Source organism: Neoarius graeffei, chromosome 25, assembly GCF_027579695.1.
Source record: "Neoarius graeffei isolate fNeoGra1 chromosome 25, fNeoGra1.pri, whole genome shotgun sequence".
NCBI lineage: Eukaryota > Metazoa > Chordata > Actinopteri > Siluriformes > Ariidae > Neoarius > Neoarius graeffei.
The window spans coordinates 162,540-187,542 of NC_083593.1; the positions used below are offsets into that span (position 1 = coordinate 162,540).

The 25,003-nt window shown below is 43.1% G+C and overlaps 1 protein-coding gene across 1 annotated transcript in view; it reads right to left on the minus strand.

The window, feature by feature from the left end:
* The window catches only part of ehd1b (EH-domain containing 1b), a 45,394-nt gene that overhangs the window by 16,659 nt on the left and 3,732 nt on the right, over positions 1-25,003 (minus strand). The window contains exon 2 of the mRNA XM_060908119.1: positions 12,030-12,127. Coding sequence (XP_060764102.1) covers positions 12,030-12,127 — 98 coding nt within the window. The remainder of the gene's footprint in view (positions 1-12,029; positions 12,128-25,003) is intronic.

A 25,003-nucleotide genomic window follows, 5' to 3' on the forward strand; every position in this document is an offset into this window, starting at 1 on the left:
CAGGCAGGCTGGCTCTGTGGTCGGCATGAAGCTGGACTCTCTGGTGATGGTGGCAGAGAAGAGATCTATGGACAAACTATTGAACATCATGGATGATGCCAGTCACCCTCTGCACACCGTCATCAGCAACCAGAGGAGCCTGTTCAGTGACAGAATGCTCCTTCCCAAGTGCAGGACGAACAGACTTAAAAACTCCTTTGTCCCTCACGCCATCAGACTGTACAACTCCTCTCTGGGGGGAGGAGGAGTAACAGGAGGACAGAGGATGGGGAAGGAGCAGTAGCCTAGCCTAACAAGAAGCAATACTGGACAATGTGCAATATAAAGTGCGATATCTCTCCTGCCGCCGCCCCCCTCTACCCCCCGTTTTCACCCTCCTTCTCTTCCCCATATCTTATTCTTTTTACATTTGTATATGTAAATACTTAATTTATTTCAATTTATCTAGAAGTTTTCTCTATTTCTTTTCTCTGTTTATCTGTAATGATGCTGGAATCTTAATTTCCCTGAGGGAACCCACCCAAAGGGATCAATAAAGTTTTATCTAATCTAATCTAATCTAATCTAATCTAATCTAATCTAATCTAATCTAATCTAATCTAATCTAATCTAATCTAATCTAATCTAATCTAATCTAATCTAATCTAATCTAATCTAATCTAATCTAATGGTGGTGTTCTCCTCAGAGGGCAGGAGGTCCATGATGAAGTCAATGGCTATATGGGACCAGGGTCTCTGAGGAACGGGGAGGGGGCACAATTTGCCAGTGGGAGGGGCTCGAGGAACTTTGGCCTGAGCACATGTAGAACAAAAGGCTATGAATTGGTTAATTTCTGTCAGCATGTTTTCCCACCAATACTTATTCTTTAACATCAGATGAGTGTGGTGGCTGCCAGGATGCCCTGTGGCAGGTGACGCATGGGTCCATGTGATGAGTCGCCCTCGAAACTGCTTGGGCGCATAGAGTAGGCCAGGAGGAAGGTTATGGGGAAGACTTTGTGGCTGAGCCCTTCTTATCTCTCTGTCCAAGTCCCAGGTGATGGATTGCATGAAGCACTGAGTTAGGAGAATGGGATGGGTTAACATTGTTAAGGGGTTAGCGATAGTGCTGAAACTCCTGATGAATCGGTGGTAGAAGTTCGCGAACCCCAAAAAACACTGAAGTTCCTTTACAGAATTGGGTGTGGGCCAGGAAGTAACTGCGGAGACCGTGGAGGAGTCCATGCTAACTCCTTCGGTGCTTATCATTTATCCTAGGAATCTGCTATCTCCCCTTATATTGCTCATTTGATTAATCAGTGTTTTGCTTTAGGCACTGTTCCCATCTCCCTCAAAATTGCTTCAGTTACACCAATACTAAAGAAACCTGGTCTAGATTCTCTTTCACTGTCCAATTACAGACCCATTTCAAATCTCCCTTTTCTAGCTAAAGTAATGGAGAGAGTTGTAGCCTCTCAGCTTCATACTTTCCTTGCTCAAAATGATCTCTATGAACCCTTTCAGTCAGGCTTTCGTAATATGCATAGCACTGAATCTGCTCTCTTGAAAGTTGTTAATGACAAAACGGAGGTTCTATTAGTAGGTACCAAAAGACAGGTTCAGAATTTCTCTAGTTTTACTATTGATGTAGATGGTGTGTCTATTCATCCTTCCCAAGTTATAAAAAACCTTGGAGTTATCTTTGACTCCACCCTTATGTTTGAACCCCATCTTAAACTAATTACTAAGAATGCTTTCTTTCACCTCCGCAATATTGCTCATCTCCGCCCTTTTCTTTTGGAACCTGATGCCAATATGTTGGTCAATGCATTTATTTTTTCTCGTCTTGACTATTGCAATTCTCTCTTTTATGGTCTCCCTGCCACATTGCTCAATCGCCTGCAGTACATTCAAAACTCAGCAGCAAGAATCCTCACACTCCCCAAGCGCACTGCTCACATCACTCCTGTTTTACAGCAACTGCATTGGTTGCCAGTTATCTCCCGGATCAAATACAAAATTTTGCTTTTCACCTATAAAGCTCTTCATGGTTTCGCTCCTTCCTATCTCTGTGAGTTAATTCATTTGTACTGTCCCTCCCGCTCCCTCAGATCTTCTGTCTGTGGACTTCTGACTGTTCCTTGTTTTAAATTGGCATCTATGGGTGGCAGATCATTTAGTGTTGCTGCTCCTAAACTTTGGAATTCGTTACCACAATCGCTTCGTGACTGTTCCACTCTCTCTTCCTTCAAAGCCAACTTGAAAACCTTTCTCTTTACCTCACACTATTCTTCCTAATTTTTTTTTGGTGGTAACTCTTTTGTAAAGCATCCTTGGGTTTGTGAAAGGCGCTATATAAATTGAAATTATTATTATTATTATTATAGGAAGGAGATTCAAACCTGATGAAACTTGCATTTCTCTGCCTTGACAAAGAGGTGATTTTCGAGTAGGCGCTTCAGGATGGTTCTGACGTGCTTCTTGTGATTCTCTTCATCTGTGGAGTAGATCAAGATGTCTTCAATGTATGTGATAGTGAATCTGCCTAGTGTGTCCCATAGCACATTGTTGATTAGGCATTGGAACATGCTAAGCACTGAAGAAAGACCATATGGCATCACCTGGTACTCAAAATGGCCGGCGGTTGTGCTAAAGGCAGTCTTCCATTCATTGCCCCTTTTGATCCTGATCAAGTTGTATGCACTTCTTAGATCCAACTTAGAAAATATCTTAGCTGATCAAAGTTGTCCTAGAGCCGCAGGAACTAGAGGAAGGGGATAAGGGTATTTTACTGATACCTGGTTCAACCCTTTGTAATCATTGTAGGGTTGGAGTCTGCCACCTCGTTTCTCCACAAAAAAGAACCCTGCGGAAGCGGGAGACTTGGACGGGCAGATACTGTATATCCTTGCTTCAGGGCCTCTTGGATGTACTCCTCCATGGTGGCATGTTCTTTCTGGGAAAGGGGGTAGATGTGCATCCATGGAGGTGACATGCCTGGCAGAAGATCAATAGCGCAGTCATAGGGCCGATGTGGTGGTAGCCCGCATGCCTTTCCTTTGCTAAAGACCTCCTGTAAATCCATGTAGCACTCTGGGATGCCTTCCAAGGAGTCAGGTTGAGGACTCTCAACTGTGGTGGAGGAAAGCTTAACTTGAAGACGAGAGATGCAATTAGTGAAACAAGTTGTAGACCACTGAAGAATTTTAACCTATGCATTTAACCCATCTGAAGCAGTGAACACACACACACACACACACACACACACACACACACACACACACACACACGAGTGAGCAATGAACACACACATACCCAGAGCAGTGGGCAGCTATGCTACAGCGCCCGGGGAGCAGTTGGGTTTTAGGTGACTTGTTCAAGGGCACTTCAGCCCAAGGCCACCCCACGTTAACCTAACCTAATTTTAATGTTTTCAGGACAGTAACCTTTTCATTTCTGAAACAAATTTGATAGAAAATAAGGCCAAATTTGAATTAGAAGAGAATAATTATAATGAAATTATGAAAGCAATTAAAGAATGAAACAAATTAAATATAACAACATTTGAAATGCTGATATGTTTGGGCCTTTTCTGAAGGCCTCGAAGGCCCTAATGGTTCCCCTCTGTTTACAAGAGAAAAACATACCAATGGACATCGAAAAACTGGAAGTGTGTGTGTATAATAATAATAATAATAATAATAATAATAATAATGGCTTTTTTCATGGTCTATCAGATATATTCCATTCTGTACACCTTGTTTTCATTATGATTGTATGCTGTATGTTTTGCTGTATTGTGTTTTATTCTCTGCTGGCTGTACAACAAATTGCCCCTCACAGGGATAATAAAGTTTACTATATATATATTCAGCTACTCACCTTTGACTCGTTCAGTATCATGCTAGCTGAATGGAATATATCTGATAGACCACGAAAAAAAGCCAGCCAATATTATTTAAATGTCACTCAGATCCGCGATGTATTTTGTATGAAAAATGCGAGTTCTTCAACACGAGAAGATAAACTTCATATTTTCAAGCCAATGTGTGATTTTCTTGTTATTATAATCGACACATTCACAAACAAAAAGTCCCCAAATTTATCAAAACAATTCATTGATTTCCTCACAAGTAAAAATATTGGAAAATATGTTACTCCATGTCCCGGATGTAGTTCATATGAAACATATGAATGGCGTATTTCCCAGTAAAACACTCATGTCTATATAATAAATAAAAATAAAGCAGGTTCTGGGGCCGCATGGTGGTGTAGTGGTTAGCGCTGTCGCCTCACAGCAAGAAGGTCCGGGTTCGAGCCCCGTGGCCGGCGAGGGCCTTTCTGTGCGGAGTTTACATGTTCTCCCCGTGTCCGCGTGGGTTTCCTCCGGGTGCTCCGGTTTCCCCCACAGTCCAAAGACATGCAGGTTAGGTTAACTGGTGACTCTAAATTGAGCGTAGGTGTGAATGTGAGTGTGAATGGTTGTCTGTGTCTATGTGTCAGCCCTGTGATGACCTGGCGACTTGTCCAGGGTGAACCCCGCCTTTCACCCGTAGTCAGCTGGGATAGGCTCCAGCTCGCCTGCGACCCTGTAGAACAGGATAAAGCAGCTACAGATAATGAGATGAGATTAGATTTATTCAAGAAGCTTATGTCACATAGTGTGATTTTCAATGAGGTCCTGGATGATAAGGAAGATAAGAGAGAAGCCAGCAGTCACTAACAGGTAAGAATAATCCATTTACTTCAGAGGTTGCTAGTTCGCTAGTTAGCATTAAATGGCTTGTTGGAACATATGGTTAGTTAGCATAGCTACTTTATGATCAGCGTCAACAGCAGCAGCTTATTTCTGACTCTAATCACTCGCTAGATCTGAAGTTAATGTATTTGTCTTACCTGACAGCCTGAAAAGCATGACACATACACTTTGCAGCGACAGTGGATGCAAGTTGTATGTTGCCCAACAACACTGATCATTTTGTATTGTGTTTGTAACACTTCTGTTCAAGTGAAATACTCCTCTTCTTCCAATTATTGTGACACCCTCTAACTGACCATATTATACATACTACTCATATTGTACATGTATTATTGCTGTGGTCTTAATCCGAATCAATAGGTCAGTTGTTGCACTGAAAATTCTAACACAAAGGAGGAAGACAAACTCTTGAAAGTGGGCGTGATGTAATAAGGTGAACAGTAAAATCAAAATAGAACTGGCCTTGCAGTTCCAATTCTTTCAGTGCAGACTGGAAATCTGGGGAGAAGGTAGAAGTTTCAACAAGACAGCAAACCTAAACATACAGCAAAAAATAACTCAATAATACTCCCAGGCTGTGTCCCAAATTGGTATGTCCTCCCTATAGCATTTATTAGAAGGAATGAAAAGTGCAGAAATGTCAGAGTGAGCATGCTCTGTCAGAGTGACCCTCAGTATTAATTTGTTACTACAGCAGCACAAAGGTCACCTGAGGCAGGTGAGCTCATCTGCATACACTTCATAAATATTCATCTACAGCATTGTACTTTAGGTAACAAACACACTGATTCTGTGCTGATAAATCAGTTCCACACTGCTGTAGTCAACGCACACACACCACAACTCTTGTTCCATTCAGGAGATCATAGTCTAGGTAGGGAGCTCTATAAGACACATTAAAAAGCAGCGAGAGGACAGTGGTGTGCTTCTCAAAGGTAATCCCATAATGCACTTCAACAGGAGAGACAGACAGAGACATGGGGGACCGAACCACCTCGAACACAACACATTGATAAACTGATCATAAACTGCTGACAGAATGTGAGAGTGATAAACCAGTGTACAATCAGCACAGATGTAAATGTCTATCTCTCTCACACACACACACAGAATAACACACATTAGTAAGGACTATGTAACAGTCAATATAAAAATTATGAAAACCTTTTAGATTTGGGTGTGTCATTTATTTTAACAGAAAATGAAATGCTCTGTAGTGTTCAGTCCAGTGTGAAGTGCACTTTAAAGGTCACTGAGGTCATGTGGTTCAGGAGAAGAGCAAAATGTTTATACAGCACTACAGGACACTGTGTGTGTGTTTACTGTACATACCGTAAAATACCAAATAATAGCCGAGTTCCAATTAACCGCCGAGTTCCCTTTAACGGCCGGGTGTACGCGTGTGTTGTGACAAATAAAGGCCGGTTCCGAATACTCGCCGGGGTCTAAAAAAAAAAAAAAAAAAAAAAAAAGCGTCCGAACGTTCTATCTAGAATCTTGAGGCCCAGCACTTTTCTGGTTTTCTGGTGTTTAAACGATTTTGCATTGCATAGTTTTCTACCGAAACAATATGAATGAATGAATGAATGAATGAATGAAATTATTTCTATAATACTGTTTACAACATTTTGTTACGTGATAATAAACATGCCATTTCAATGTTATAATCTTGGTCTACCGTAATATTTCTTGAGGAATGCAACTCCGTAACTTTTGACAGATGTCTTAGCCACCCCTTTGGGTATACCCAACGAAAGCCAGCGTGTGTGGTGACATTGAGGACTGCGGGTTTCCAAGGTTGGACTGCTGCTTCTGTTAAACGACCTAAATTGCCGAATGCATGCGTCAAAGCACACACTGAGTTTTATTAAAGACCTTATACCATTTCACTTGCCCTTACCCATTCGGATCTGGAAGACGCTTTACAAAAAAGGTGAGAGCGTTCTAACATGCATTTCAGTCTGCTCGCGGCCAATCTAATCCAAGGGGCCTTTTCAACAAGTGATCTGTCGTGCAAGTTGGGCAGAAGCACGCGTCAGGCAGGCAACATGTAGGCCTACAAGTCAGTAACCTATTCAACTAACTTTCATCCGAACTTTAAGTTTTCTACGGGGTCGAGCCACCGTACCAACTCACTCGGGGAATAGGCTCATATCGGCCAAATAGGGAGACGTCTTGGAGAGAAACGTGATGCAAGATGACAGTATGTAGCCACTGCAGGTCACTTATTTTTCAGCATAAGAAAAAACCCTTTGGTTTGACACTTCGCACCCTAATTATGTTGCTTCAACGTCGCGCCCTCCGTGCAATTTCAGATTGACAGACATCGCGAAGCGCAAAGGGTGGAGGCTGCATGGGTGAGGGTGATAGCAAGTGACCATAACTTTGCAGAGTAATTAAATCACAGTGCTGCGCACAGACAATGGTGTGGTTTCTTGATTATTTTGTAACGCATGCGCTTAACTAGTCATTAACAGAAAAAGGTGTGTGATTTATCCTTTATCCACCCCGACTGTGCCATGCGAAGATGCATTCTGCGTCTTCAAAATTCCCCGAAGTCGGCACCGTGCTATCTGTAATCTAACTCTAAACAAACTGTAAGTTATACTGGTTAAAAGTAGGCCTATCTGAGAATGATTTTTTTCCCCGTTTTGAGGTAGATTTTGGGGAAGGTATTTGTGAAGAAGGAATTAATCGCCTGTTCCAAATAGCCGCCTAGTCTCTAATACGCGCCGGGTCTCTTACGTGATTGAGACAAATAATCGCCCGGGCTATTATTTGGTATTTTACGGTACACACATTCAGGAGTGGTAACTGAATGTTTCACTGCACCTGTGTGATATGATGCTCTACCTGCACTGACGTTAAACCACACACACACACACACACACACACACACACTGCAGTCTACAGAACTGTTGCAATAAGACAGAATGACCTGTGAGGAGACAAACCCTACAGTGGGGTCAAAGGTCACACAGCAATATTACAATCAGCAGCACTGCATTAACTCACCGGCTAAAGTATAACCCTGAGCACAGCACACACTAACACTTACCTAGAATTCACAGACTGTGTGCAACGTGTGTGTGTGTGTGTGTGGCAGAGAGAGAGAGAACAAATATCAGGTCAAATGTCATTTTTCTTTGGTGTTAAAATGTTAAAGTGTCTTCAAATACACAACATACACTCCAGCTCACATACACTGCTCCTTAAATTCGTGCACATGATTTCAGGATTTTACGCAACAGGTAGTGATTTAACACACGAGTGCACTCTGTCTTAATGTTAAACTCACACCAGATCAGAGAGAGTGTTTTAAATGATTCAGGATTTCTAAAGGAAGTGAGAGTCATAACTTTTTTCTCATCATGTTCATATTTACAGAAAGAACGTGTGTGTGTGTGTGTGTGTGTGTGTGGTGAGCAGGAATCTCCCATCTCCCATTACATCAGTACAAACACACACACACACACACACACACACACACACACACACACACTCCCCCTCCCTTCATGTGTGTGCTGAGGGTGGAGGAAACGCATGGCGAGCTCACACACTGTGCTCTTTTCTTCCCTTTTCTTGAATTAAAACAATGAAGTGAAAGTTAGAAGTGATATAGTTGGTAACAGGTGAGAGTGAACAGGACACCAGGGCCTCTGAGGCCAGTGAGGGGGAGACGCTGTCTCTCCAGCCTGGTGTCAGGTAAGTGCTGGAGGGTGGAGCACAGGTGGAAGAGGTCCTGCTGGCTGTGGGAGAGCAGGTCACCTGTGACGATATCTTCTCTGCCTCCCGCATGAACACAGCTATTGTGCTGTTTCTAAAAAACAAGCTCTAGTCAACACGCTAACTGAAAATGAAATATGAGAAAACAGAGTAATGATGCAGGTTTGAACTGGAGCTCTCATGCGGATTTTTTAATTTACATCTGAACACATTTTTTTTTTTTAATCGCATTTTCCATTTCTAATCCTAACCCGAAACCTACCCCCACCCCCACACACACCTCACGAGCTTCATGATTTTGTCATTTACGAAAACCAGTGGAGTGGAAAGGACACTGTGGGCATGTTTCACAAAAACACACACACGCACCACTTCCTAATCCCCCTGTTGCAGCTCCTTTAATGTTTGTAATAAAAGCTTCAGTTTGACTGTAAATGCTACAAACACCACAAATGTCTTTACAGTCTCCACATTCTCATGCATTCCTATCATTCTGTGTATATTTTGTGTCTACCAAAAAGAAAGTTAAACACACATACACACAGTGGAATTTAACGTAAACAGGACAGCTAAAAATAAGTCTGCTGCAGGAAACGACACACAGAGACAGAAACCTTTAAACTTCCACCCTGCAGAAGAAGAAAGACTGGACTGTGCTGTAAATGAGTAATTAAATTTTATGTCCAATAGCAGCACTCTGATAGAATCCATGAGTTTGGGATGGAGTACACAGGTTACACAGCACAGAGTGAGAGTGTGTGTGTTTGGAGCTTTAAAGTGCATATTCTGGACCAATTTTGTGTTTTTTTTATATGAAAGTATGTCCCTTTACACACTCATCCAGAAGGGTAATTTTGCACAAGGCCATCTGTCTACAGCAGAAAAAAATAAAATAAAACGCGTCTGGAAAAATCCCAAGGGAGTCTGGATCCAGATTTGCGACGTTATCTGCGGAAGCGCCAGCAGGCTGCGCGAGCTTTGCACGGTTTCAGTGCACAGCCTGTGTAGACCAAGCGCTCCCATTTCTCTCTCATTGTCCGGTCTTTTGGAAAACGATGAGTACTAATCCCATCATGATTGGTGTTGCTACACCCTCCTACGATACATCTGTTAACCATTTTAATAATTACATGATAACGTTGAAGAAATTTGCAGAAAACCACCAGGTCGTTTTCTCATAAACAAACCAGCGCTGACATAGGATTCAGAGGGAGGCGTCCCGCAGATGACATCACGAAAATCAATGTTTGCCGGGAAATTCAAATGCCAAGTTTTTTCAGAGGCGGACCAATTCGCCTCAAATGGCTTGATTTCAACTGAATTTTTCTGGTATTGCGCAAGGTAAAAAAAATTGCAGAAAATGCAGAATGTTACAGATATTTGACCAAAGTTTAATATAAAATAGGAGAATTACATTGATCTTGCTCCTGAATTTACCTGTGATATGCACTTTAAAATGGCAGATGTACACTAAAGGCTGATTTATACTTCTGTGTAGATTCTGTGCTGTAGGTACGGCATCGACACTCACACGGTAAAGTATTTTTCCTTGCACATAAGGTGCATGTCTCCCCTTGAAGGTGCTATCGCATAAAATACACCAGAATTTACTGCTTTTATACACAGAAGAAGAGCAGAACGTGAGCTCAGTGTTTCACTGTAGGAATAATTGAAAGAAAACAATGTTGACAAAATGTTTTGAAGCAAATGTACTGGGGAAATGAAACCTGACAAAACTAATTATAAACCAAGTGAATTCTGACTAAAAGCATTTCTGAAGTGATTTAACTCATCTGTATTCTGCAGGATGAGCAACTCCGAGTGAACATCCCACTGAGCTCTCAGGAATGAGGCACAAAAATAACACCAGTGTTTAAATCCAAAGGATTAGGGCAGGATTAAACTGGCTGTTATAATGATCTAGTAGTCATTATGCAGTAGTTATATTTCTGGAGAAGTGTACATCAGGGTACGGCATAAGGTACAGGGCTCGAAATTAACTTTTTTTCTTTGTGTCCCCCAGTGGTCCCGAATTCTGTGTTGTATTGTCCCGAATGGAAGCAATAGTGTCCCCATTTTTTTCCTCTCTGAAATAACCAGTGGTTAATATTATCATATGAAGTTTCTATTATATTTGTAACTATACGATTTTGAACCCTCTATATCATTTTTACAATAAGTCACAAAACACAAGCGACACATGTCCTATACATCATCATCTTCAAAATTACAGTTATTGCATTTTCAGTTTATTAAACTTTGGCGATCTCACTGTATGAATAGATACCCGTTTATTTAAAGGGGCCAACTAGCTCATTCAGAAAATGTTTCAACTCACTACATCTGCAGTACACTTTAGCTGAAAATAAGACCCCTTTTATGTTTGTTTCATCTACTTATACCTTGAATATCTGTTGGCATATATAAGGCCAACTTATCATTTTCACCATTACCGTTATCCATTTTTATGTAATATACCTGTTGCCCCATTCAGAGATGTTTTGAAAGCCATCAGCCATACCATCAATGGATGAAATGCACACCCATGTTGCAAGTAGTACAATAGAAGGTTTGACCCAAAAAACGAAATATTTTAATCCAGTCTACAGTGTAAAATAAAGGAAAAACGCCATCCAATCATATCGAGGTACCACCTCAAAATGATTGGATACTGACACGTCAATCAGACTGAAGCCCGCGAGCAGCCCGGCCCTTCTGTGTGTGTGTGTGTGAGAGAGCGAGCAGTGTCACACAGAGCACAGGATTCTCTCAGTGCGCTCCTTCCAAACAACGGGGATTTACACGAAAACGGAAGGAGATGTTCACAAAATTCTTTCACAGTGAGCGCCACAAGGCTCTCCTGAACACATGGATGTAATTTTTTTTTGTATGTAGTGTAAAAAATGAGGTCACTAGAGCGAGTTAAAAACGAGTGACTTTTCTGCCACGTTTATAATGGGAGTCTATGAGGCTGCGCGGCTGTGCTCTCGTTACTTTAAGCCTTCTCATTCAAAAACAGTAAATCCTATCGCTCAGGTAGACACATTGTGTGAATCAGGACAAGTGTGGCTACTACTTTTGAGAAAATTGTGTGTGTGGAGTGAAAATTGGGGCTGAAAACACAGTTTAAATGAGAAAGTTTGAGCTATTTTTTCCAAGCTCTTTACACTCTAAACTAACGAGCTCCACTGGTGTGTAACGCAATAGACACCCATTATAAAGCCGGGCTTTCTCAGGCTTTATAAGGGGGAGGAGGGGTGGAGACGCGGGGGGTGGGAGTGTTTCTTTTCAAAATATGGCTTGCGGGAACCGTTATTCCAAAATCTTGTACTGCACCTTTAATGTAGAACTTTTTTTCTAGATCTATTTTTTTTCCATTGTCCCGGGATTGTCCCAGATATGATAATTTTGTGTCCCGATGACATTTTTTATGGTCCCCGGGACATCGGGACACCGTTAGTTTCGAGCGCTGATAAGGTACATGATCACACCATACCCTACAGCATAGATCAGACACAGAAGTATAAACTGGCCTTAAGTAGTGATGAAATGCTGGTACACACACCTCGGCTGATCCTCTGCTTTTCTCCAGACAGAATTCCTGGTGTGTCGATGATGCTGATGCTCTCCAGCACAGGATTGGGCAGCTGAGCACACACAAATCTGTACACACATACATATACACACACAGTGACTACACAAACATGCTTACTTTACACAAACTTGCACGCACACACACACACACACACACCTACTCTGATCAGGGCTGTGTCTCACTGCTTGTGTTGCTTGACCTTAGTGCAGCCTTTGACACCATTGATCATTCCATTCTTCTGGATAGACTAGAAAATGTTGTGGGAGTTAAGGGAACGGCCCTCTCCTGGCTCAGCTCTTATTTAACTGATCGCTATCAGTATGTTGATGTAAATGGTGATTTTTCTAGACATACTGAGGTAAAGTTTGGTGTTCCACAGGGTTCGGTCTTAGGCCCACTGCTTTTTTTCTTTTTATATATTACCTCTGGGTGATATTATTCGTAAACATGGTATTAGTTTCCACTGTTATGCTGATGATGCACAGTTGTATGTTTCTGCAAAACCTGATGAGAGACACCAGCTTAATAGAACTGAGGAATGTGTGAAGAACATTAGACACTGGATGCTTATTAACTTCCTTCTGCTTAACTCTGACAAGACTGAAGTACTTGTACTCGGACCACGTGCAGCTAGAAGTAAGTTTTCTGATTCCACAGTAACTCTGGATGGCCTTTCTGTTTCTTCACGTGCAGCAGTAAAAGACCTCGGAGTGATTATTGACCCCAGTCTTTCATTCAAAACTCACATTGATAACATCACCCAGATAGCTTTCTTTCATCTCATAAATATTGCTAAGATAAGAAATTTAATGTCACTACACGACACAGAAAACTAGTTCATGCTTTCGTTCCCTCCAGGTTGGATTATTGTAATGCCTTACTGTCTGGATGTTCCAGTAGGAGCATAAACAAGCTCCAGTTAGTTCAAAATGCAGCAGCAAGAGTCCTTACTAGAACTAGAAAATATGACCCCATCACCCCTGTCTTATCCACACTGCATTGGCTCCCAGTCAAATTTTGTATTGATTATAAAATACTACTACTGACCTTTAAAGCACTGAATGGTCTTGCACCACAGTACCTGAGCGAACTTCTGGTCCTTTATGACCCGCCACGCCTACTTAGATCAAAAGGTGCAGGCTATCTGCTGGTACCTCGTATAGTGAAGGCTACATCAGGGGCGGAGCCTTTTCTTACAAAGCCCCACAGTTATGGAACAGCCTTCCGAGTAGTGTTCGGGACTCACAGTCTCAGCATTTAATGCTGAAAACATATCTATTTACTCAAGCCTTTTCTAAATAGCTTTTTATTATGTAAAGGAATAAATCTGGAGGGTCCTCAGGCATAGTGTGTTTTGGTAAACTGAGATGTATGCATGCTGCCCCCCCAACTCATTCACTTGGGTTTGTTGATGGTGGAGTGGCTGCCGCTTTACGTCCTAATGCTCCCTTTTAGTTATGCTGTCATAGTTCATCTCACCAGAGTCCCTGCTTGCACTCAGCACACGACATATACTGTTCTTAAACATTAGATGACAACAGTCAGACCTAACAACCTATGTTTCTCTCTCTCTCTCATTACATGTCAATCCAGTGATGCTGACCTCTGCTGCTCTTCAGACCTGCCTGATCCATCCTGATGCCCTACTTCTAGCTGGAGTCTCATCACATCGCTCCTGTGGAGGATGGCCCCATACGGACAGTCTAAAGGCGCACTTAGAAGAGGCACTGGACACTTACAGTTTTGTTACGATGGCTGAGGACTACAACTGACATGAGATCTTTAGGACTGCAGTTGTCATGAACAGTTCTGCACTCAAGTCTCCACCAATGAACATTTGATAACCTCAACAAAAAAGACTTCATACTAAAACTACAACCCCGATTCCAAAAAAGTTGGGACAAAATACAAATTGTAAATAAAAACGGAATGCAATAATTTACAGAGGGCGGCACGGTGGTGTAGTGGTTAGCGCTGTCGCCTCACAGCAAGAAGGTCCGGGTTCGAGCCCCGTGGCCGGCGAGGGCCTTTCTGTGCGGAGTTTGCATGTTCTCCCCGTGGGTTTCCTCTGGGTGTTCCGGTTTCCCCCACAGTCCAAAGACATGCAGGTTAGGTTAACTGGTGACTCTAAATTGACCGTAGGTATGAATGTGAGTGTGAATGGTTGTCTGTGTCTATATGTCAGCCCTGTGATGGCCTGGCGACTTGTCCAGGGTGTACCCCACCTTTCGCCCGTAGTCAGCTGGGATAGGCTCCAGCTTGCCTGCGACCCTGTAGAAGGATAAAGCGGCTAGAGATAATGAAATGAGATAATTTACAAATCTCAAAAACTGATATTGTATTCACAATAGAACATAGACAACATATCAAATGTCGAAAGTGAGACATTTTGAAATTTCATGCCAAATATTGGCTCATTTGAAATTTCATGACAGCAACACATCTCAGAAAAGTTGGGACAGGGGCAATAAGAGGCTGGAAAAGTTAAAGGTACAAAAAAGGAACAGCTGGAGGAACAAATTGCAACTCATTAGGTCAATTGGCAATAGGTCATTAACATGACTGGGTATAAAAAGAGCATCTTGGAGTGGCAGCGGCTCTCAGAAGTAAAGATGGGAAGAGGATCACCAATCCCCCTAATTCTGCGCCGACAAATAGTGGAGCAATATCAGAAAGGAGTTCGACAGTGTAAAATTGCAAAGAGTTTGAACATATCATCATCTACAGTGCATAATATCATCAAAAGATTCAGAGAATCTGGAAGAATCTCTGTGCGTAAGGGTCAAGGCCGGAAAACCATACTGGGTGCCCGTGATCTTCGGGCCCTTAGACGGCACTGCATCACATACAGGCATGCTTCTGTTTTGGAAATCACAAAATGGGCTCAGGAATATTTCCAGAGAAAATTATCTGTGAACACAATTCACCGTGCCATCCGTTGTTGCCAGCTAAAACTCTATAGTTCAAAGAAGAAGCCGTATCTAAACATGATCCAGAAGCGCAGACGTCTTCTCTGGGCAAAGGCTCATTTAAAATGGACTGTGGCAAAGTGGAAAACTGTTCTGTGGTCAGACAAATCAAAATTTGAAGTTCTTTATGGAAATCAGGGATGCCGTGTCATTCGGACTAAAGGGGAGAAGGACGACCCAAGTTGTTATCGGCGCTCAGTTCAGAAGCCTGCATCTCTGATGGTATGGGGTTGCATTAGTGCATGTGGCATGGGCAGCTTACACATCTGGAAAGACACCATCAATGCTGAAAGGTATATCCAGGTTCTAGAGCAACATATGCTCCCATCCAGACGACGTCTCTTTCAGGGAAGACCTTGCATTTTCCAACATGACAATGCCAAACCACATACTGCATCAATTACAGCATCATGGCTGCGTAGAAGAAGGGTCCGGGTACTGAACTGGCCAGCCTGCAGTCCAGATCTTTCACCCATAGAAAACATTTGGCGCATAATAAAGCGGAAGATACGACAAAAAAGACCTAAGACAGTTGAGCAACTAGAATCCTACATTAGACAAGAATGGGTTAACATTCCTATCCCTAAACTTGAGCAACTTGTCTCCTCAGTCCCCACACGTTTACAGACTGTTGTAAAGAGAAAAGGGGATGTCTCACAGTGGGAAACATGGCCTTGTCCCAACTTTTTTGAGATGTGTTGTTGTCATGAAATTTAAAATCACCTAATTTTTCTCTTTAAATGATACATTTCCTCAGTTTAAACATTTGATATGTCATCTATGTTCTATTCTGAATAAAATATGGAATTTTGAAACTTCCACATCATTGCATTCCGTTTTTATTTACAATTTGTACTTTGTCCCAACTTTTTTGGAATCGGGGTTGTATAATGATTTTCCTGGTTACACGGCCATACTTTGTGACTATATAAGACACAGTTATCGAAGCGAGTTATTTATACTAGTCCGTCTCAAACAATTAGAATGTCATTAAAAAGTTTTTTTTAATAATTTAATTGAAAAAGGTAAACTTTCACACACAAATATATATTTCATTACACGTAAAGTGAAATATTTAAAGCCTTTTTTTGTTTGAATTTTGATGATTATGGCTTACAGCTTATGAAAATCAGAAATCCAGTATTTCAAATTATCAGAATTATCATGCTACCGGGCTCACCCTCCGTCTGCCTCAACCCTCAGGGCTCCATTTCCCATAATCCCCCTCACACACCAGTTACTACCACGTGCACTCCGTCATCCAATCCGGAACCACTTTGTAGGAGTGGTTCACCTGAGTTCTAATCATAATCACCTGTAGCCTTTTGTTTTGATTGTATTTATACCCCTTTGTCTGTCTTGTCCTTTGCACAGTATTGTCTTCACTTCTCGTAAGCCTACTGAGCATTATTATATTGATTGTCTCTCTGTGTATGACCCTTTTTGCCTTCTGTTTTTTTCCGTTTTGCCTAGCCCTTGTGTTTTGATTGCCCGTCTCTCTTAACTCCCGTTTTTTTTACTATTGCCTGCTTACTGACTATGATCTGCCTAGCCCTTGTTACTGTTTTGGATTTCCCGGTTTTGACCTGGCCTGGCTTTTGTACTCTGATTTTGGATTACGAATCTGCGAGTGTCTGGTTTGTCACAGCCGCATTATAGAATACTGTGCCGACATGCAGACTGCAGATTACACGGAGCTACAGGTCACAATCAACAGCCAAGGTCAGATGCTTGGACAACATCACCAGCGTTTTGACTCCATGACTCAGTCCAGCCATACTCACATGCAACAGCAAGCTGAGCAGCAGAAAAACAGTTAGCCCAAATTGTTGACAGCATGAGGGAAATCAACACACAACTCCAACTACTCAGCCCTCCGGCTCTTCTGTGATTTTCCAACCAAGCTGCTCCCTCCACGGCAGGGCTCGAAATTAACTTTTTTTCTTTGTGTCCCCCAGTGGTCCCGAATTCTGTGTTGTATTGTCCCGAATGGAAGCAATAGTGTCCCCATTTTTTTCCTCTCTGAAATAACCAGTGGTTAATATTATCATATGAAGTTACTATTATATTTGTAACTATGCGATTTTGAACCCTTTATATCATTTTTACAATAAGTCACAAAACACAACTGACATGTCCTATACATCATCTACTTCAAAATTACAGTTATTGCATTTTCAGTTTATTAAACTTTGGCGATCTCACTGTATGAATAGATACCCATTTATTTAACGGGACCAATTAGCTCATTCAGAAAATGATTCAACTCACTACATCTGCAGTACACTTTAGTTGAAAATAAGACCCCTTTTATGTTCATTTCATCTACTTATACCTTGAATATCTGTTGGCATATATAAGGCCAACTTATCATTTTCACCATTACCGTTATCCATTTTTATGTAATATACCTGTTGCCCCATTCAGAGATGTTTTGAAAGCCATCAGCCATACCATCAATGGATGAAATGCCCTTGAGCAAGGCACCGACCCCAACATTGCTACAGGGACTGTAACACTGTAAAAAACTGTAAAGTCACTTTGGATAAAAGTGTCATATCATATAAGTGCAAACAAAGCAATGTAATGCAAGTTTTTTTTATTGTAACCTTTAGTCATAGAAATCATTTACATTATTTACAGTGACTTTTCTGATTTTGCAGTCACAGCGCAGCCACGTTTATAATGGCAGTCTATGGGGCTGAGCGCCCGTCCTCTCCTCACTTTCAGCCTTCTCATGCAAAAACTCGTTTTTAACTCGCTCTAGTGACCTCAATTTTTACACTACAGACAAAAAAATTACATCGTGTTCAGGAGAGCCTTGTGGCACTCAATGTGAAAGAATTTTGTGACTATCTCCTTCCGTTTTCGTGTAAATCCCCGTTGTTTGGAGGGAGCGCTCTGAGCAATTACTGCCCTTTCTGTGTCTCTCAGCGCATCGTGCGGGTGGGGGAGGGGCTGCTTGCTCTCACACACACACACACACACACACACACACACACAGCGCGCTGCTCCCTCTCAGAGACACACAGGCTTGTCGCCTCAACGCAAATCATTCATTCACAGAGTGCAGCTCAGGCCCTGCAATTGTGACTGCTATGCGCACTGCATCACTCTCACAATTTCCCCCATGTAGAACTTTTTTTCTAGATCTATTTTTTTCCATTGTCCCGGGATTGTCCCAGATATGATAATTTTGTGTCCCGATGACATTTTTTATGGTCCCCGGGACGTCGGGACACCGTTAGTTTCGAGCGCTGCTCCACGGCTGTTACCAGTTCGTTTGTTGTCAGCAAACCGGATAAGTTTAGTGGCACGCCTGATCAGTGTAAAGGGTTTTTGCTACAATGGTCTATATTTTTTGCTAATTCCCCTCCGAGCTCAGACAAAGCTCGTATTTCTTTTGTGATATCCCATCTTATGAGCAAGGCGTTAGATTGGGCTACCGCAGTTTAGCCCACAGTCCAATCCAAAACTTATGATCACTTCTTTAGAGAATTTAAAGCAGTTTTCGATCACGCCAACGAGGGCCGCTCTCAAGGGGAATTACTTACTCGACTACATCAGGGTAATTGCTCAGTTTTCGATTACGCTTTGGAATTTCACACTTTCGCGGCTGGGAGTGGTTGAAATGAGCCTGCATTATTAGTGACATTTCGCAATGAATTGAACTCTTACATCTTGGCTGAAATGGCTTATAAGAACGATGGTCTTTCATGAGAGAAGCTGATTTCGTTGGCCATTCACCTAGACCAAGTGAAACAAGGGAGAGGTCCACGTAAATCTCTTACGGCTTCATCTGCTGCATTGACGCCTCGCCGCTTGTATCCACCAACGACCCGGACTCGTGAGGATCCAGAGCCCCCGGAACTTATGCAGGGTGATGCATTTCATTTGTCTGCGGAAGAAAGGCACCGACATCTCCATGATGGTTTGCGTCTCTATTGCGGAACTGCCGGTCACGTTCTACGTGACTGTCAAGCCCGTCGACACAAAACTCCGTCGCCAACCCAAGGAAAGCACGTGGAGTCTACTCCACACGCTAATGTGGTGAGTACACCAACTAGGGGCTTGGTCTCAAAGTCCTTGTTCCTACCCGTGACAGTTAACTGCCCGCAGTCTATCTCTGTTCCCAGTGCTAATTGATTCCGGAGCTGAAGGGGACTTTATTCACACCGAGCTGGTGGAGCAACTCCAGATTCCTGTGGAGCCACTGGAAACACCGCTGAGACTGACTGCTGTCGATGAGGATCCCATTGGAGAGGGACTGATTAACTGAGTCACGAAACCCATCAATATGACTGTCAGTGCTTTACATTCTGAGGACATCCGTTTTTTTGTATTAAATTCTTCTGAGTAAGCTATCATTTTAGGTTTGCCCTGGCTTAGAAAACATAACCCCATCATATCTTGGTCTGATAAGGAAATACTCTCTTGGTCTAGTTATTGTTATGACACTTGTCTAGCATTTCCCACAGTTATGGTATCATCAACTATTATAGAAAGCCCCAATACTAATGTTGTAGTCTCCGTTCCCCCCAAATACAGTGACCTGTTAGAAGTGTTTAACAAGAAAAGTGCTACCAAACTTCCTCCTCACAGAGAATATGACTGTTCCATTGAGTTGATTGATGATGCTATTCCACCTAAATCTAGAATTTATCCACTCACTCAGGCGGAGGAGAGAGCGATGGAGGAGCACATTCAGGAAGCTTTAGAACAGGGTTTCATCTGCCCTTCTACATCTCCCACAACTGCAGGGTTCTTTTTTGTTAATAAGAAGGATGGGGGGCTTAGGCCCTGCATTGATTATCATGGCCTTAATCAAATCACCAAACCCTATTCTTACCCTTTGCCTTTAGTCCCCATAGTGCTAGAACAACTTCGTGGCGCATCCATTTTCACAAAACTCGACCTAAGAAGCGCATATAATTTAGTCCGCATAAAGGAAGGCGATGAGTGGAATACTGCATTCCTCACCACTAGGGGGGCAATACGAGTACTTAGTAATGCCCTTCGGGTTGTGTAATGCTCCGTCTGTATTCCAAACATTCATAAACGATGTTCTAAGGGATGTGCTTATCGCCACAGGTTTGCTCATTAGGGATAGATTAGGGATAAAATTAGCTCAAGTTTTAAGTCATTCAAATTCTGTAAAGCTGCTTTGCGACAATGTTTATTGTTAAAAAGCGCTATACAAATAAACTTGACTTGATATGCTTGGTCATTATGTTATTGCCTACATTGACGATATTCTGATTTACTCCCCCAATCTCGAAACTCACGTTCGACATGTTCGTTCCGTCCTGACGCGTCTGCTTGATAATCAGTTATATGTCAAAGGAGAGAAGTGTGAATTTCATCTCCCTTCTACTTCTTTCCTAGGTTACGTCATCAGTCCGGAAGGTGTTGTTATGGATGACAGGAAGGTAGAGGCTGTGGCGAACTGGCCCATCCCCATGTCCATAAAGGGACTCTAGCAATTTCTTGGGTTTGTTAACGTCTATCGCCGATTTATCTGTAATTTCAAAAGCATAGCAGCCCCTCTTACCACCTTATTGAAGGGAAACGCCAAAAAACTATCATGGAACCCCCGGGCACAGGAAGCGTTCGAAACCCTCAAGGTAGCTTTCACCTCAGCCCCTGCTCTGAAGCATCCCGATCCCACACAGCCTTTCGTAGTAGAAGTGGATGCCTCGGAGGTAGGCACTGGAGCTGTGTTGTCCCAGCACATCAGTGATCCCTGTAAATTACATCCGATAGTCTTCTACTCCCATAAATTAACCCCTGCCAAATGCAATTATGGTATAGGAGATAAAGAATTGCTGGCCATGAAGCTAGCTTTTGAGGAATGGCGCCATTGGCTAGAGGGAGCTACACATCCATTCCTAGTTTTAACAGATCACAAAAACCTTGAATATTTACGGTCAGCTCAACATCTCAACCCCCTTATTTTTCTCACGATTAAGTTTTCCATTACTTATTGTCCCGGTTCCTGTAATACTAAAGCAGACGCCTTTTCACGTATATATCCAGGTCCCGAGTCCTCTACTGAGGTTGTCAATGTACTACCACCGTCAGTTGTGGTCGTCCCTATTAGATGGAAGATAGATGAGGAAATAGATCAGGAGTTAACAGTCAATCCTGACCCTGAATCTTGCCCCATAGGAAGGCAGGGACAAATTAATTATGTGGGCCCGCTCCTCGTTAACTTCTGGCCACCCAGGGGAGACACGTATTCACCAGTTATTGTCTGGCATATATTGGTGGGAGGACATGCTGTCAGATATCCATAGGTTTGTCTCCTCGTGTACTACCTGTTCCAAATGCAAAACACCCAAACCTCTCCCCGCCGGTAAACTCATGCCCTTGCCTGTCCCTTCTCATCCATGGTCACATGTAGCGGTAGACTCTGTTACTGATTTGCCCCCCTTGCAGAACTACACGGTCATTCTGACCATTGTTGATAGGTTCTCACAAAGAGTTAGATTTATCCCCTTCATTAGCTGACCTACAGCCTTTCAGACAGCTGAAGCCCTTTTCAACTATGTGTTCCGTATATTTGGTATTCCTGAGGATATAGTATCAGATCGAGGGCCTCAATTCACCTCTCATGTGTGGTCAGCATTCTTTGAGAGACTGGGAGTTAACATAAGTCTCACTTCCGGTTACCATCCCCAGTCTAATGGTCAATGTGAAAGCGTCAACCAAGAACTAGGAAAGTTTTTGAGAATCTATTGTCACGATAATCAAGCCGACTGGTCAAAATATTTGCCCTGGGCAGAAACGTTGCAAAATTCGCTGATTAGCTCTGCTACGGGTTTTACACCATTCCAATGTATGCTGGGTTATCAACCCCCCTTAATGTCATGGTCTGCCACGCCCTCTAACAACCCTGCCATTGACAGTTGGATGCAACAGAGTGAGCAGGTCTGGGAACAGACACACCAGCGCATCGAGAACACTCTCCACCGACACAAGAGGCAGGCGGGTCGCCATAGAGGTGACACACCTACCTACCTCCCTGGGGACCGAGTGTGGCTGTCGACTCAGGACTTCAGGTTTCCTGAGGGAAGTAGGAAATTATTGCCCAAGTACATTGGTCCATTTAAGATTCTCCAGAGAATCAATGAGGTTACTTACAAATTAGCTCTGCCTGTGCATTACCGTGTTTCCAACTCGTTTCATGTATCTCTCCTGAAACCTGTGGTCTCAGGTCCGTTGGACGAGGCCACACCCGATGTCGCACCCCCACCTCCGGTGTACGTGGAAGGCACCCCAGTGTATGCTGTCCATCGGTTGCTGGACTCCAGAAGGAGAGGTGGGACTCTTCAGTACCTAGTGGACTGGGAGGGCTATGGGCCCAAGGAGTGCAGCTGGGTTCCTGCACGAGACATCCTGGATCCAGGGTTGGTGGAGGAGTTCCATCAGCGTCATTCAGAGAAGCCTGCACCTTGGCAGAGGGGCCATCCCAGGCACCGTGTGTCCAGCCCTCCCGGCAGTCTGCGCAACAGTGGTTCCAGAGGTTGTCCGCGGTGACAGCCCTCTGTCCAGCACCACGGTAGTTCTGATGGCTCGCTCAGGAGTGTTCCCGGCGGCGTGGGTGGCGGTCGTCGTGGTCGTCCTCGTCCCTTGGGGGGGGGATGGTATTGTTGCACTTCTGGGCTCACTCTCCGTCTGCCTCAACCCTCTGGACTCCATTTCCCATAATCCCCCTCACACACCAGTTACTACCACGTGCACTCCGTCATCCAATCCGGAACCACTTTGTAGGAGTGGTTCACCTGAGTTCTAATCACAATCAGCTGTACCCTTTTGTTTTGGTTTGTATTTATACCCCTTTGTCTGTCTTGTCCTTTGCACAGTATTGTCTTCACTTCTCGTAAGCCTACTGAGCGTTATTATATTGATTGTCTCTTTGTGTATGACCCTTTTTGCCTTCTAGTTTTTTCCCGTTTTGCCTAGCCCTTATGTTTTGATTGACGTCTCTCTTAACTCACGGTTTCTCGATTATTGCCTGTTTTCTGACTATGATGTGCCTAGTCCTTGTGTTTTGATTGCCCATCTCTCTTAACTCCCAGTTTTTCGACTATTGCCTGCTTACTGACTATGATCTGTCTAGCCCTTGTTACTGTTTTGGATTACCCAGTTTTGACCTGGCCTGGCTTTTGTACTCTGATTTTGGATTACCCTTCTCTCATTAAAACCTTGAATTCATTTAGAATCCGCAAACGTCTGGTTTGTCACAGCAGCGTTACAAGAATATTTCCTAAGATCAATCAAAAAAGGATTTACAAAACAGAAATGTCCAACTTCTGAAAAGTCTATTCATTTATACACTCAGTACTTGGTTGGGGCTCCTTTACCACGAATTACTGCATTGGTAGGGCGTGGCATGGAGGCAGTCAGCCTGTGGCACTGCTGAGGTGTTATTGAAGCCCAGGCTGCTTTGATAGCAGCCTTCAGCTTGTCTGTATTTTTGGGTTGGGTGTTTCTCATCTTCCTCTTGACAATAGCCCATAGATTCTCTCTGTGGGTCAAGTCAGGCGAGTTGGCTGGCCAATCAAGCACAGTAATATCAGGGTCAGAAAACCATTTTGTAAATAATAATAATAATAATAATAATAATAATAATAATAATAATAAATAAAATAAATAAACTTTATTAAGCACAAGGTTGCAAAAGCTGACACTTATTTACATGAAAACTATGCATAACAAATATAAATTAATGGCAAATATATAATAATGAATGAAATAAATTATAATAATGTGGGTAAAAATATTAAAACTTATGGTGATTTGATAGTAGTTTTGGCACTTTGGGCAGGTGCTAAGTCCTGCTGGAAAAGGAAATCAGCATCTCCATAAAGTTTGTCAGCAGATGGAAGCACAAAGTGCTCTAAAAGTCTCCTAGTAGACGCTGCGTTGACTTTGGACTTGATAAAACCCAGTGGACCAACACCAGCAGATGACATGGCAACCTAAATCATCACAGACTGCAGAAACTTCACACTGGACTTCAAACACCTTGGATTCTGTGCCTCTCCACTCTTCCTCCAGATTCTAGGAAGTTGATCTCCAAATGAAATGCAAAATTTACTTTCAGCTGAAAAGAGGACTTTGGACCACTGAGTAACAGTCCAGTTCTTTCTCTCCTTGGCCCAGATAATACGCTTCTGATGCTGCCTCTGGTTCAGGAGTGGCTTGATATTAGGAATGTGACAGTTGTAGCCCCTTTCCTGAAGACGTCTGTGTGTGGTGGCTCTTGATGCATTGACACCAGCCTCAGTCCACTCCTTGTGAAGCTCTCCCAAGTTCTTGAATCAACTTTTCTTGGCAATGCTCTCAAGGCTGTGCTCATCCCTGTTGCTTGTGCACCTTTTCCAGCCAGCCTTTTCAGCGATGACCTGTGGCTTACCCTCCTGTGGAGGGTGTCTGTGATAATCTTCTGGACAACTGTCAAGTCAGCAGTTTTCTCCATGATTGTGGTTGTGTGGACTGAACTAGACCGAGAGATACACAGGATTTATACTGTTTTACTCAAACTCAAAATGAAATGCTCTAATATTTTAAGAGATTGAGTCTAAGCGGACCATGTTCTCTGCCTCCATTGTCGACGCGGCTGTTCGGAGCTGTGGCCCAAGGTCCCCGGTGCCCATCGTGGCGGCAATCCCCGAATCCGGTGGTGGACACCGTAAGTAAGGGATGCCGTCAAGCTGAAGAAAGAGTCCTATCAGGCCATGTTGGCCTCTGGGACTCCTGAGGCAGCTGACGGGTATCGGCAGGCCAGGCGTGCTGCAGCTCGGGCAGTTGCGGAGGCAAAAACTTGGAACTGGAAGGAGTTCGGTGAGGCCATGGAGGAGGACTATCGGTCAGCCCCAAGGAAATTCTGGCAAACCGTCCGGTGCCTCAGGAGGGGGAAGCAGTACTCTTCCAACACTGTTTACAGTGCGGGTGGGGAGCTGTTAACCT